General features: G+C 35.4%; 1 protein-coding gene and 1 non-coding gene across 5 annotated transcripts in view; both read right to left on the reverse strand.

The window, feature by feature from the left end:
- The window catches only part of Lrch2 (leucine rich repeats and calponin homology domain containing 2), a 103,054-nt gene that overhangs the window by 13,527 nt on the left and 76,175 nt on the right, over positions 1–13,352 (reverse strand). For 2 of the 4 annotated variants that reach the window (XM_071606313.1, XM_071606312.1), the window contains 4 exons: positions 7,635–7,679; positions 5,846–5,908; positions 3,724–3,774; positions 335–392 (listed from right to left, as the gene is read on the reverse strand). In XM_071606313.1, the coding sequence (XP_071462414.1) occupies positions 335–392; positions 3,724–3,774; positions 5,846–5,908; positions 7,635–7,679 (217 nt within the window). The remainder of the gene's footprint in view (positions 1–334; positions 393–3,723; positions 3,775–5,845; positions 5,909–7,634; positions 7,680–13,352) is intronic. The other 2 variants (XM_071606314.1, XM_027932322.3) reach the window with 1 other exon arrangement.
- Positions 3,242–3,369, reverse strand: LOC114092450 (small nucleolar RNA SNORA35). The gene has a single exon (XR_003582728.1). It is a non-coding gene; the product is annotated as a small nucleolar RNA SNORA35 (small nucleolar RNA).

Raw genomic sequence — 13,352 nt, forward strand, 5'->3', positions numbered from 1 at the left:
AATATAATGGAGTGTTATAATTTCAAACAGTGTTTGTTCTGCTGGCAGAGGGGTCATTCTAACAGCAGTCACAGCACAGTAGAAATAAGACTGCAGTATATCTAAGCCAAAGAGCTGAGGTTTCAGGAGCTTGAAGGTAAAGAGGAAGAAAGAAATGAGAATGGGAATTGGAAAGACAAGTTTAAGAGAAAATCACTTTTAGGAGAGGGGAAAGAATCTATGGTGTAATTAAAACTATGGATATTACAAATGGATATTATATGGATATTACAAAACTGGGATATTACAACTTGAAACAAAATTAATTAATTTGATTTAAAGAATATATATTTACCTGATCTAGGCTTTAAGCCAAAGGGACCATGTGAAAAGCCATCAGTTCTGTCATATTCCTAAAAACAGAAAACAAATAAACCCTTTTCTTTCAAATAATCAAGATGCTTATTCATATCCGTTCCAATTTGAAGAATTACATATTTTTTCCATGACAAGTGGAAAAGAGAAAGGCAACTTGCATTTCAATTTAAGCTGATACATTTTACTTTTAAAAGGTCAATAAATACTTGCTAGCTGACCTGCCTACATATGCCTTTAAATACTGTCTCACAGTATGAGGAAAAAGAAATTATTAACCAAAGTATATAAATAGATATTATTTTTTGAAAAAAGGAACCAGATTAAAGTCTCCAAAATAGTGAAGTATGCTTCAATGAAGAGATATGTGAATTTACCAACTCAGTATCTATGTGTTTTTTGTTTGTTTGTTTGTTTTTGTGGTACTGGGGAGAGAACCCAGGGGCCCTATGCCACTGAGCTGCATCCTTAGCCCTTTTATTTTATTTTACTTTTTTTTTGTACTGGGGAATCAAACCCAGAGCTTTGTGCAGGCAAGGAAGGCACTCTACCAACTGAGCTATATCTCCAGCACCTTATTCCACATTTTTTACTGGTGCATTATAGTTATGCACAATGGTGGGATTTGTTGTTACATATTCATACATGCATACGATATAAAATATAATTTGGCCACTATCTCTCCCCTGCACTTTCCTCCTTCCTCCCTTCTCTCACCCCCTAGTCCCTTTCTTTTATTCTACTGATTTTATTTTTTGTTTTGCGACAGGATCTTGCTAAGCTGTGGAGGCTGGTCTCGAACTTGTGATCCTCCTCCTCAGTCCCTGGGACCAATCTTCATATTTACATTAACAGGAGCTGCAGAATGATTGAGGATGATAAATTATTATCTGCTCTATTTGAATGCATTATTTCAAAGTGCTTCTATATACTGTGGTATGCTGGGAAAATATATGTGTTATATTAAACAAATCTGAACTTTGAGTCAGAAAGCTCAGGCTCTGTCTTAAACACACTTAATTTTTCTGTGATTGATTTTTTATCTTTCAAATGAAATTTCTATGAAGAATAAATAAGATAACTGTTAGGGAGAACTTGACATAGGCAACACCATTTTGAAACATACTCCATCTTAGAACAAGAGTCACCTCACAGTCACTGTGACTTGGCCTGACCTTAAACTCCAGACATACTCCATCATTATGAAAATAAACCACAAACACTCCGTCATCATACAAAAGAAAATTGTTAGCTGAAATCCTGAAAACACCTGGTCTGACAAGGAACAGTGACCACCTCAAAGAATGGAGGTGTCCACCATAAGGACCCTTCCCTACCCTTCCCTGGCCAACCCCTAGCAACAGCCTAATCCCTCACCCCTTCCCCTATATCTACCCCAGGCTGTAAGTAGAAGAGGGGTCACAGCCTCCACTGGGCCACCCTCTGCGGATTTATCCCAAATAAACCTGTATTACTGTTGAGCCACCTCTCATCTCTTTATTTCCTTTATTCCTTTTTTCCTTACAGCAAATACATGAAAGTACTTTGTAAATTAAGAAGGAATAAAATAATGTAATCTTATTACATTATTAGTGGCAACTTATTTAATTTGTACAACTCTGGGAAGTAGGCAGGGCCTAGGCTCTAATCACTATTCTGCCATTTATTGGGCATGCTTTTTGGGAAAATTATCTATCTCTTCAGCTGTAAAATGATGAAGATGACACCTAGTCATGGGACTAATTTTGGGTTCAAACATATTAGTAACACTTTGCTAAAACAATACACTAATTAGTTTTACCATTTCCTTCCTTCTTTTTTCTTCTTCTTCCCCCACCCGCCTCCTCTACTGAGGATTGAACCCATGGGCATTCTACCACTGAGCCACATCTTCAGCCCTTTTATTTTTTTATTTTGAGAAAGAGCCTTGCTAAATTGCTGAGGGTGGCCTTGAACCTGTGGTTCTCCTGCTTCAGCTTCTTGAATCACTGGTATTACAGGTATTTGCCACTGGGCCTAGCCCGCCATTTTCTTTTCACATAAAATTGAAACAACTGGAATTCTGTAGATTATTTGAATCTTCTGTCAATTAACATGATATGCAATTCAAGTTGAATGTTAGTTGATCTACAAAAACACATGCTTATCACTCTATCCATCCATACTTACTATTTGTCTTCATTTTTTGGTTAAATTGTTATGAATACCTTGCAAAAAAAATCACTTATCCAAATGCAGCAAAAATATATTATAAAAGCAATATAACTTATCTGAGAAAATTGGCACTAATAATCTCCCCTGTGAGCACCGACCTTAAAATCATAAAGCAGCTAGGCAACAAGGACTAATCACTTACTCCTTATAAATTAAAAGATTTACAAAAGTATGTGACCAAGATTAATTCTATAATATCCTAATTTAAAGTATTTTCTAAACACATATAAACCATTTTACCTTCCATACAAATAATTTAGAATTGTGTTTATAAAACTCATGCCCAACAAGTCTATATAAAAGTTTTATAATGCAAATCATCCAAAACAATAGATAGAGAATCCTGGCTCTCTACAAAAGTAATGCCACTTACATAGAATGAAATACTTATTCAGTTAATTTGGACCATCCAAACATTTAGATAATATCCTGAATTCACCAAATGAATGCATATTTTTCTATTTAATACTGCCAATACACTTTAGAACACTAAGGTAATCTGAATAGAAGAGATACTGTTTAGAATGTTTTAATTTTAAATCTGTGGTAAAGCATGAAGTCAAACTAATTTAGAAGAATCGATCATTCAAACCTCCAGAATATTTAGTTGAGATTTTACAAACTGTGTTTTTTATAGATGGGCTCTCCTTGGGATCCCCTGCCCCTTAAGGAAATGTGTAACCTTTTGTCGATAGGAACAACCCACCTCAGGGATGTTTCTCGTGGAAAAAGGAAGTTTCTCTTGCATTGCTTTCAGACCAATTGGTTACAAAGAAAACCAATGGCCATTGCACAATGCTGTAGTGTCTTTTTCAAAGTAAAATTTTAAAGTTATTAAAATATGGATGAATCAGAAAGCACACATTTCATAGAAGTGCCTTATTTTCTATGATCTACAGATATTTTCCACAGAAAATCACAGATAAGTGATATTTAGCATGAATATTTATTTTTAAAATATATTATAGACTAGAAATTTGTACATACTGACCTATCATAGATTTTAAAATAGAGGTGAATACTTTACTTCATGAAAAAAAAAAAGAAAAAGATGAAATTAAAGAGAAAGAGGCAAGGAAGAACCCCATGTAAAACACAGAAAACATATAAAAAACACATATAAACATTTAAAACATATAAAAACAGAACTTGTACCTCAGATGATACTGGAGATTGTGGTGACATATTAGCATTATCACTGTCTTGCTAAAATATAAAAATAAAAAGATGAAAGATGAAATTAAAATATAAAACAATGATTTAAACATATAAAAGGAAACCTGAAAATTGTTTTGATCAACTGCTAAAGGAAGAGTCTAGATCATACCATCTAACATCTTGCAACTCAAAATGTGTTCTGTGAACCAACAGCATAGGCATTCTCTGAGAGTTTGTTGGAAATGCAGAATCTGAGGACCCAACCAATACCAAATCAGAATCTACATAAAACTCCCAAGTAATTCATTAATTATTTTAAAGTTTGAGAAGTACTATCTACACACAAGAGTAATGATATGTTACAATTTGAGACATGTAAATGATGACATGCAAAAGTTCCATCACACCAAATTATGTGAATCAATATATGCTTAGAAATACTTAATTGAATAAATCATGAAATGGTCCACAATTTTTGAATAACTATTCTACTGCCAACCACATACAAAATCTTGACATTCAACCTGTAATGTGCACAACACATTGAACATTTACTCATTCAACAAATGATTATGATTAGCTACTATGTCAGACACTGGAAGACACTGGGAGTATTGATTTTTTTTTTTCCTTTTGGTACTGAGGACTGAATCCAGGGCCACTTTACCAATAAACCACATCCCTGGCCCTTTTTATTTTTATTTTTTAATTTTGAGACAGGGTCTTACTAATTTGCTGTGGGTCTTGGTAAGTTGCTGAGGCTGACCTTGAAGCTATGGTCCTCCTGCCTCAGCCTCCAGAGCCTCTAGGATTACAGGCATGCACCAGTGCACCCAGTTACAGGAGTAATGAAATTTAGTAAAATATTATCTTTTAAGAATCTCTCAATGTAGAGGGAAAATAGATTTATGTGTGCAGATAATACAACATGCTTAACTCTATGCATGGGATATTATGAGGCACAGATAAAAGGACTTTGGGGAAGAGCAGGGATGAAAGAAGGCTTAACCACTAAGTCACATTCCCATCCCATTTTAGTATTTCATTTAGAGACAGAGTGTCACTGAATTGCTTAGGGCCTCACTAAGTTGCTGAGGCTGGCTTTGAACTTGCGATCCTCCTGCCTTAGCCTCCTGAGCCGTTAGGATTACAGGCATGTGCCACTGCCCCGGCAAAGTTGAATATTTCTTAGCAAGGGAATGGCCCACTTGTATTTGTGGTCTTTGAAACAATCATTCTGGTTGCAGTGAGGAAAATAGACTGGAGAATGGAAGAAGAGCAAGGAAGCTACTGCAGTAATGCAAGAAAGAAGTGATGAGGGCTGTGATGAGGGCTGTGCCAGGGCAGCAACAGTGAAAAGGAAGGTGGAGAAAATGTATACAAAATGTTTCAGTTCCAAAAAATAAATAAATGAACAAAACAGTAGGTCTTGGTGACAAATACTAAGGCAGATAGGACAAAAATGGGTATGAGGAGACAGGAAGAGTGGCTAAACTGAACCTCTAGCTCAGGGTCCAGAAAATGTTTTCTGTAAAAGATTAGGGAGTAAATATTTTAAGTTCTGTGGACCATATGATGCCTATAGCAACAGTTCAAGTCTGCAATTATAATGCAAAAGCAGTCATAGGAAAATGGAGGACCACATTAGGCCCTGGGCCATAGTCTTTTAATTTCTGCTTTAACTGCTGGGTAAATAGTGGATTGCACTCACTCAGTAGATCTCAACCTTAGCTACCCATTAAACTCACATGGGAAACTTGAACACATCATTGTCCAGGCTACTCCACATTTTACTACGGGTCAATTAAATCCAAGTATCTTGGGGTGAGACCCAGGCATAGGTATTTTTTAACGCTCACCAGGTGATTTCGATGTGTAGCCAAGGTTGAAAAATGCACACCACTGAAAAACTGTGATATGAAGCAAAGATGAAAAACAAAAATAAAAATAAAACCATGCTGAGTCCTAAGTATGATGGATATAAGATTATAAGGACCTAAACCATGGGCATGTGGCACATACCTGTAATTGATAGGAGACAGACAGACATGATTGGTGGGAACACTAGGTAAAGAGAATAATTCTATAAACATGCTTTCTTTTCCAAGAAGCAATTTACCTGCAGTACTGCCTGGCTTAAGCCCATAGGATATGCTACATTCTTCAGAAAACAACCTGTTATCTGCAGGAGAAATGCAGGCCAGAGTGTAAGTTACCCTGAAGAGGAAGACTTTTGTAATTCTTACACAGATCGGATCCCAGAATTCAAGGAGATAAGGATAATTCTTCCTTACCATAAAATCTGTAAGAATTTATGTTTAAGAATCTTAATTAGAACCATTCAGTCCAAGCCAAAGTGACCTAGAGTTGTCATGGCAGTGGAGACTTGAAAGTCTGATGTCACTCTGTTGTCAGTCAAAAATCAAGAAGTTGATCTTGGTGGAATTCTCTGGAACTTCTCAGGATCCCCAATAAAACTAGAGTGGAGGAGAGCCATGCTGTTCCTCTCCAAGAGGACCTACTCTTTCCCTTGAGAGTGTCACCTTTCCCATCCCTTTTAATAAACTAATTTCTGCTACTCTGAGTGACATGTCTGAAATCTTTCTGACTTGATAAAAAGAACTGGGGTATGAAGTGGGAGTCTTTCATGCTGCCTCCGTTTTCTGGAAGGCCCCACCCCTGTAACATAATCACAGCAATTCAGGAAGCTGAGGCAGGAGGATTGCAAGTTCAAGGGCAGCCTCAACAACTTAACAAGACCCTGTCTCAAATATTTTAAAAAATTGAATAATAAAAAGGGCTGGGTACCATGTAGCTTGGTGATAGTGTGTCCCTAGGTTCACTCCCCAGTACCACTAAATAAATAAATAAGATTACAAGGGCAGGAGGCTCAGGGGAGAAGTGGGAACTAGAGACAAACCCAAGAAACTTTGAGAGCTGATAAAAGTACTCTAGAGAACATATAGTGGACTATGATCTGGGGAACAATAATATTTAAGGGACACACTGTGATCTTGCAGAACTACTGTAATGGAAAGAAAGGGGGCAGATATATAGCTTTTGGCATTACTATCTTTTATTCATCTCAGTAAATTCTACTGGAAAGGACATGGAGAGGCATTGGTATTTGGTCTAGGAAAAAATAAATCGTCTAGCTCTATTATTTTGCCGTGTGTGTGTGTGTGTGTGTGTGTATGTTGTTGTTGTTTTTGAGACAGAGTCTCACTAAGTTGCTTAAGGCCCTCGCTAATTGCTGAGGCTGGATTTGAAGTTGTGATTCTCCTGCCCCAGCCTCCTGAGTCACTGGGATTACAGTTGCTGCCACCATGCTCAGCTGCCCTGTGTGATTTTATTTGCTAAAATAAAGGTGTTTTCAGAAGCCCTGCCAAGTAACCAACATCAAACTAACTACCAATTTCTCCAACCAAAGACTACACAAAACTTAGATATTTATGGTAATAAGAATGTAATATTTCAACATTGTTAGGCTGCTGCATTAGAAAATTTTGTGGCAATGTATAAACTGAAAAATCCAACTTAAAATTCTAAATAGTGAACACAGTTTGTAGAAAGAGTTCCTAAAAAAATTTCAATTCACTACAATGCTGATTTAGAAAGATAAAAGATGGGAACAGGTAACAAAATCAAAATTCATGTATTATAGAGTTCAAGACAAATGATAATAAAATTCAAAACGATTAGAAACTGTTTTCTAAGGGACATACAGACATTACACAATTAAACTAATAATTATATAATGATGCTCTGAAGATTTTAGTATTGGAGAAAATCCATGCATTAAACTAATAACAAAGACACTGAAAGATGGATTACATTAAACTCTAATTGAGCCAACTAAATATGAAAAGTAAACATTTCAAATAAGTATATTACCCTCTTTTCCTCACCTCATCATTTTCATTGCCACTTGAACTCTTCCTCGCTGATTTATACTGAAAAACATTTAAAATACATTATTTTTCTTGAACATGTGAATTCTCTACTAATAAATTATATGTGAGATTTATTCATATTTTGGTACTTTATTAAATTACCTAATATTAACCTTAAGCATATAACCAGCTTAAACCATTCTACTGTTAACATAGATAATGCTTTCTGCATGTAAGGCACTGTTCTAAGTACTTTAAATATAGCAAGTAACATTCCTTCCTAAGCCAATTGCACTTCCTATTCATTCAGGTTTAAGATCTGAGTGTTGTCTTAGAATCTTCCTCTTTCTTATTTCACTACATTCAACTCATCATCAACTCAATTCATTTTGCAATCTCCGACTTACCTCTTCTGAATGTTTACAACTACCACACTATCCCAGACTCTCATAATCTCTCACCTGATCTGTAATCTCACTATTCTAAGATGCCATCTATTGTCAATAAATCTATTAATTTCAAGTTTAAAAAGAGAACCGAATTAAATGTATATAATGATTATACAGTAATAGTAATAATGACAATAGCTAACATACTAGTGCTTATTATATAGCAGTGCTGACTGAAGTACCTTATAATCTTCCCAAAAGTGCTATTTAATCTTCATAACAATCCTATATATCCCAAGTACTATTCTCCCTGTTTTATAGTGAGAAACAGAGATAACGTGCTCAATATATATTAAAAAAATGGTAATATGTGACTAAATGCTTTTTAGAATTAAGGAAATACAGTAGACAATCACTGTAGTTTTTATTTTCTAATTCTTTCACATTGTAAATGATCCTAAAAATCAGTGGTATATTAATCTTCTGCTTACAACTCTTACTGAAAAGCTCTTGAGTTTTCAGGTATGTACAAATGTTTTGCATGCCATTATTTACCGTCCCCTTTATTTATGCAGCATTATCTCCCATGAGCCTTGGAAAAATAGATAACCTACCTGATATCAACCACAAACTGGGGAGTGAGTTGTGTTAGGAATTACAAATACAAAACATCCATTTCTGTCCTGTCTCCTTTGACAACTATGACTAATTACTCTTACCAGCTGATCCTAGACACAGACTCAAAATATACTTTCAACCCAGTGTTCCAAAGAGCCATTGGATAAAATTGGCATGTGTGAAAAAACCTATTTGCCATCCCCATGGCAAGATGCTTTGATGGAGTCAATTATTTTTAGTTTTATTCTACTTCAAAGAGACAGTGATGTTTAAGTGAATAACAGGTAATATTTGTGAAGTGATTACTCTGTGGCAAGAGCTGTTCTAAGCACTGTATATTATTTTAAAAATTAGTTGTTATAACAGTCCTGTGAAGGAATGTACAATCAGACTCATTTGTAGATGAAAAATAATAAATAACAAGACTACAAAACTTCCAAATTCACACAGTTAGTAGGTTGATTCTAAAAGCTCAGCCACTATGCTATACCCCCATTTTCAAATCCTGAATGATTACTAGCAATTTGCCAGGAATAAAGAGCTAATGGGCATTGTCAAAAGAGGGAAAGCACAAAGAAGTAAAAAGCACAGTCTATGTACAAGACAACGAGTAATACAGTGAGGCTACTGGGGAGAGTGAATTGTGGCAGGTCACCAAATGTAAAAAAGCAGGTAAGAAATGCCCCACGAAGATTTTGAGAAGTCCAAATTTTATCTAATTATAACACGGAGCCAATAAAGAAATATACAAAAGGGCTGGGGATGTGGCTCAAGTGGTAGCGTGCTCGCCTGGCATGCATGCGGCCCAGGTTCGAGCCTCAGCACCACATACAAACAAAGATGTTGTGTCCGCCGAAAACTAAAAAAAAAAATAAATATTAAAATTCTGTCTCTCTCTCTCTCTCTCTCTTTAAAAAAAAAAAGAAAGAAAGAAAGAAATCATCACAATTTCTCAGACAAGAAAGTATGAGGTGCTGGGCATGGTGGCACACCTGTAATCCCTGAGGCTTGGGACGCTGAGGCAGGAAGATCAGGAGTTCAAAGCCAGCCTCAGAAACCTAGTGAGATGCTAAGTAACTCAGCAAGACCCTGTCTCTAAATAAAATACAAAAAAGGGCTGGGAGTGTGTTTCAGTGGTTAAGTGCCCCTGGGTTCAATCCCTGGTACCAAAAAAAAAAAAAAAAAGAAAGAAAGAAAGTATAAGGGTTCCAACACAAGTAAGGGAAGTAAAGACAGACATTAATTGGAAAAATGATAATATAATTAACATAATTGTGACTGATCGGGTGAAGGGAATAAAAGAGGGGGAAAAATCAAGGAAGACTGAGGAATACAGCTTAGATATACCTGGGGATACAACTAGCATTAATCAAAATAAAGAAGAGAGGAGAAACAAGTTCAATCATGAGGGGATAAAGGGAGAAGAAATACTGAATTTTAAAGTACATGCAAGCATCTAGACAATTAGAAATATAGGCTTAGAGACTAGATAAAACTTATGGATGTAAATTTAGACTCAGTAGAATATAACCAACATCTAAAGTCATTAACAATCCAAGACATATTTTAGAGTCATAAAAAGAGGATTAAACCCTAAGAGTAAGCAGAAGAAAAGTCAAACAAAACATTAAAAAAAAAAAAAAAAAAAAAACAGGGGCTGGGGTTGTGGATCAGTGGCAGAGTGCTTGTGTGAGGTACTGGGTTCAATTCTCAGAACCACATAAAAATGAATAAATAAAATAATGGTATTGTGTCCATCAACAACTTTAAAAAATAACAGAAGAGGGCTGGGAATATAGCTCAGTGGTAAAACTCTTGCGGGGCATATGAGACCTTGAGCTCAACCCTCAATACTACAAAAAACAACCAACTAACCAACCAAAAAGATAAAAGAAAGATCAGGGAAGAAAAATGAGGTAGAAACCAAGAAAGGAGCTTTAAGAGGAAAATTTGGCCAATATTGTTAAATATTATACTGGATTTTGCTGTTAGCAGGTACGCGTTAACCATATTTCAATCCAAAAATGGAGATGAAAGTCAGACTGTAGCGAGTGAAGGAGTGATCAGAAACTGAAGAACTAGAAACGACAAGTTTTGACTTAACAGACAGCAAAGGCAACAGCTGAAAAGGGAATCAGGGATAATGGTACTGGGACTCAGAAAACACTACCCAAACTAGGGCATCCTAGGGGTCACTCTCCAACCTTCTCCAGCCCTCCTTTCTTTGTCTCTCTTTCTCCTCCAAAGAAGATCACAGAAACTAAATTCCTCTCCCCCATAGCAATGCATAAGATCTGAAAAGGTCACTCTCTTGACCTTCTTCCCTGAAGACCCTCATGTGACAGGCATCCAACCACATACTGGGTAAGGAGGAATATCATATAGAGACACAGGAGAGAGTCTGAACATGAGGCCTTCCTGAGATACCCCCCAAGTTTATTACCATCAGATTATAACCCTATCTGTCCAGTCATGTTTCTGGATGACTATCCACTTCTTTCATCAGACTGAGTATAAAAATACAGTTTTCCCTCAGTCTTTGGGTCTTCATTTCTGAAGGCTCTGTGTCACATAAAACTTTTGTTAAATTTGTTATCCTCTTCTCTTGTTGATTTGTCTTTTGTTATAGGGATCTCAGGAATGACCCTTGCAATTGCTGAGGAAAGGTATTTTTTCCTCCCCTATAGTAGAAGTTTGAACATATTTACAAAGTGAGAAGTGAAGAGATAGAACACAAAAGAGTGAGTAGATAATTGAAATGCAAAGAAACACAGGATGTTACAGTCAAGGCTTAGATAATGGTAAATGTATTACTGTTACTTAACTACTACTCTAAATAAAAATTTCATTACACATAAAAACTCATATTCTAAATTTATATAACTGCACATATTTAAAGGTCCAATAGCTAAAACTGTAGCTATATACAGAGATTTTAAAATATTCTGTAAGTCAATTTTTTATTAATTCAATTCAGCTATCCCCCATTGGTATTAGTCTGAATTACTAAAGTTTTATTATATCTGAATTCAAATATTACAATAAAGGCTTAGTTAACAAACCAGAGACATAGAAAGGTCAGTTCATCTATGAAGCTTACATTAATTTCACAGGAGAGATAATTTGTGTACAAATTATTTCTCACAACAAATCAAGTTATTTTACAAACCCAGTGCAGAATAAAACTTCCCCAGTACAGCATAAAATCAACAACAATTACAGAAAAAAATATAAAAATATCTTCCTTGAGGTTAGCCTTTAAATGAAGATACTATACTATATTCATGAAAACACTATGTATTTTAAGAGTCATTATAATGGTTATTTTAAATTTTTTTTTTTTAGTTGTAGGTGGACACAATACCTTCATTTTATTTTTATGTTGTGCTGATGAAACCCAGTGCCTCACACATGCCAGGCGAGTACTCTACCACTGAGCCACGACCCCAGCCCCCATTATAACGTTTTGTCACAATAGGAAAGAGATACATTTAAAGACATGTGGCATTTGAATATATTAAATAATATTTTAAACTAACTTGGTATAATTATTCTAATACCTTTTAACATTTTTGTTTAAAAATCTATCATCAAAAGCATTTGGAAATTCATGTGTTATTCTTACAAGAAATCAAAGCTACTAATTTACATTAAACATTATCAACAAAGGATTAGATTTTCATACTGTTACGCATCTTCTTAAGATAATATTAATGAAATTCTGTAAAAGATGTTTAATAAAGTAATGTATTTCTGGGAATGCTTTTACTTTGAAAAATGCAGTGGTTTTATTTTGGCTACAAAGACACTAAGTTATACCTGCAAGAATAGTAATCTATTCAACAGTGGCCTGGGAATCATCTAAAAAGTACTAATTCATCTTCTGTTCACATAACATGGCCAATATGTTAAAACATTTTTCCCTTAGTCTTAGAGGCTAACCTAAAAAACACATTACCCTAAATTAGTCTTGGCAACTAAGAAAAAAATGGAGAGCTGAATTTCATACACACATGCATGCACACACCCAAACATGCACACTTGTGTATGTATACACAAACACTGTCAAAAAATATAATTAGTAACAGCATCGTGAATGATTTACCATTGGACAGATATAAATCCTGTGGCTTAGTTATTTATACATGTTAGGAAAAAGTTGCTCAAAAGCTCTGTATGTTTCATAACACAGCAAAGCTAAAGAAGCTATTACCCACCCTCTCCCCTGTGACAATTTGATATAAACTTCTAGAGTACTATATTTTAGTTTAATAATCTATAGTTCCAGATTAGGTTTAACTACACACATTAGAAAACCTTTTTGAGGGCTGGGGTTGTGGCTCAGTGGCAGAGCGCTTGCCTTAGCACACGTGAAGCACTGAGTTCAATCCTCAGCACCACATAAAAATAAACAAATAAAGCACACGTGAAGCACTGAGTTCATCCACAGCTACAAAAATATTTTTTAAAAAAACCTTTTTGATTCTTAGGGATAGATTATTAAGAAAAATTTCCTTTTTGTCTCTGAAAGAAAGATACTTCATAGAAATGGCTGGATAATGTTTTAATCATGAAAATATTGACAATAATTATAGTTCTGACCTTTCTTTCTTCCTTTCTTCCTTCCTTCCTTTCTTTCTTTCTTTCCTTCGTTTTTTTCTGATGGTGGAAAATGAGCCCATGTTTTCATGCTCTACCACTGAACTATATCTACAGTCCCACTCAA

Source organism: Marmota flaviventris, chromosome X (assembly GCF_047511675.1).
Source record: "Marmota flaviventris isolate mMarFla1 chromosome X, mMarFla1.hap1, whole genome shotgun sequence".
NCBI classification, from domain to species: domain Eukaryota; kingdom Metazoa; phylum Chordata; class Mammalia; order Rodentia; family Sciuridae; genus Marmota; species Marmota flaviventris.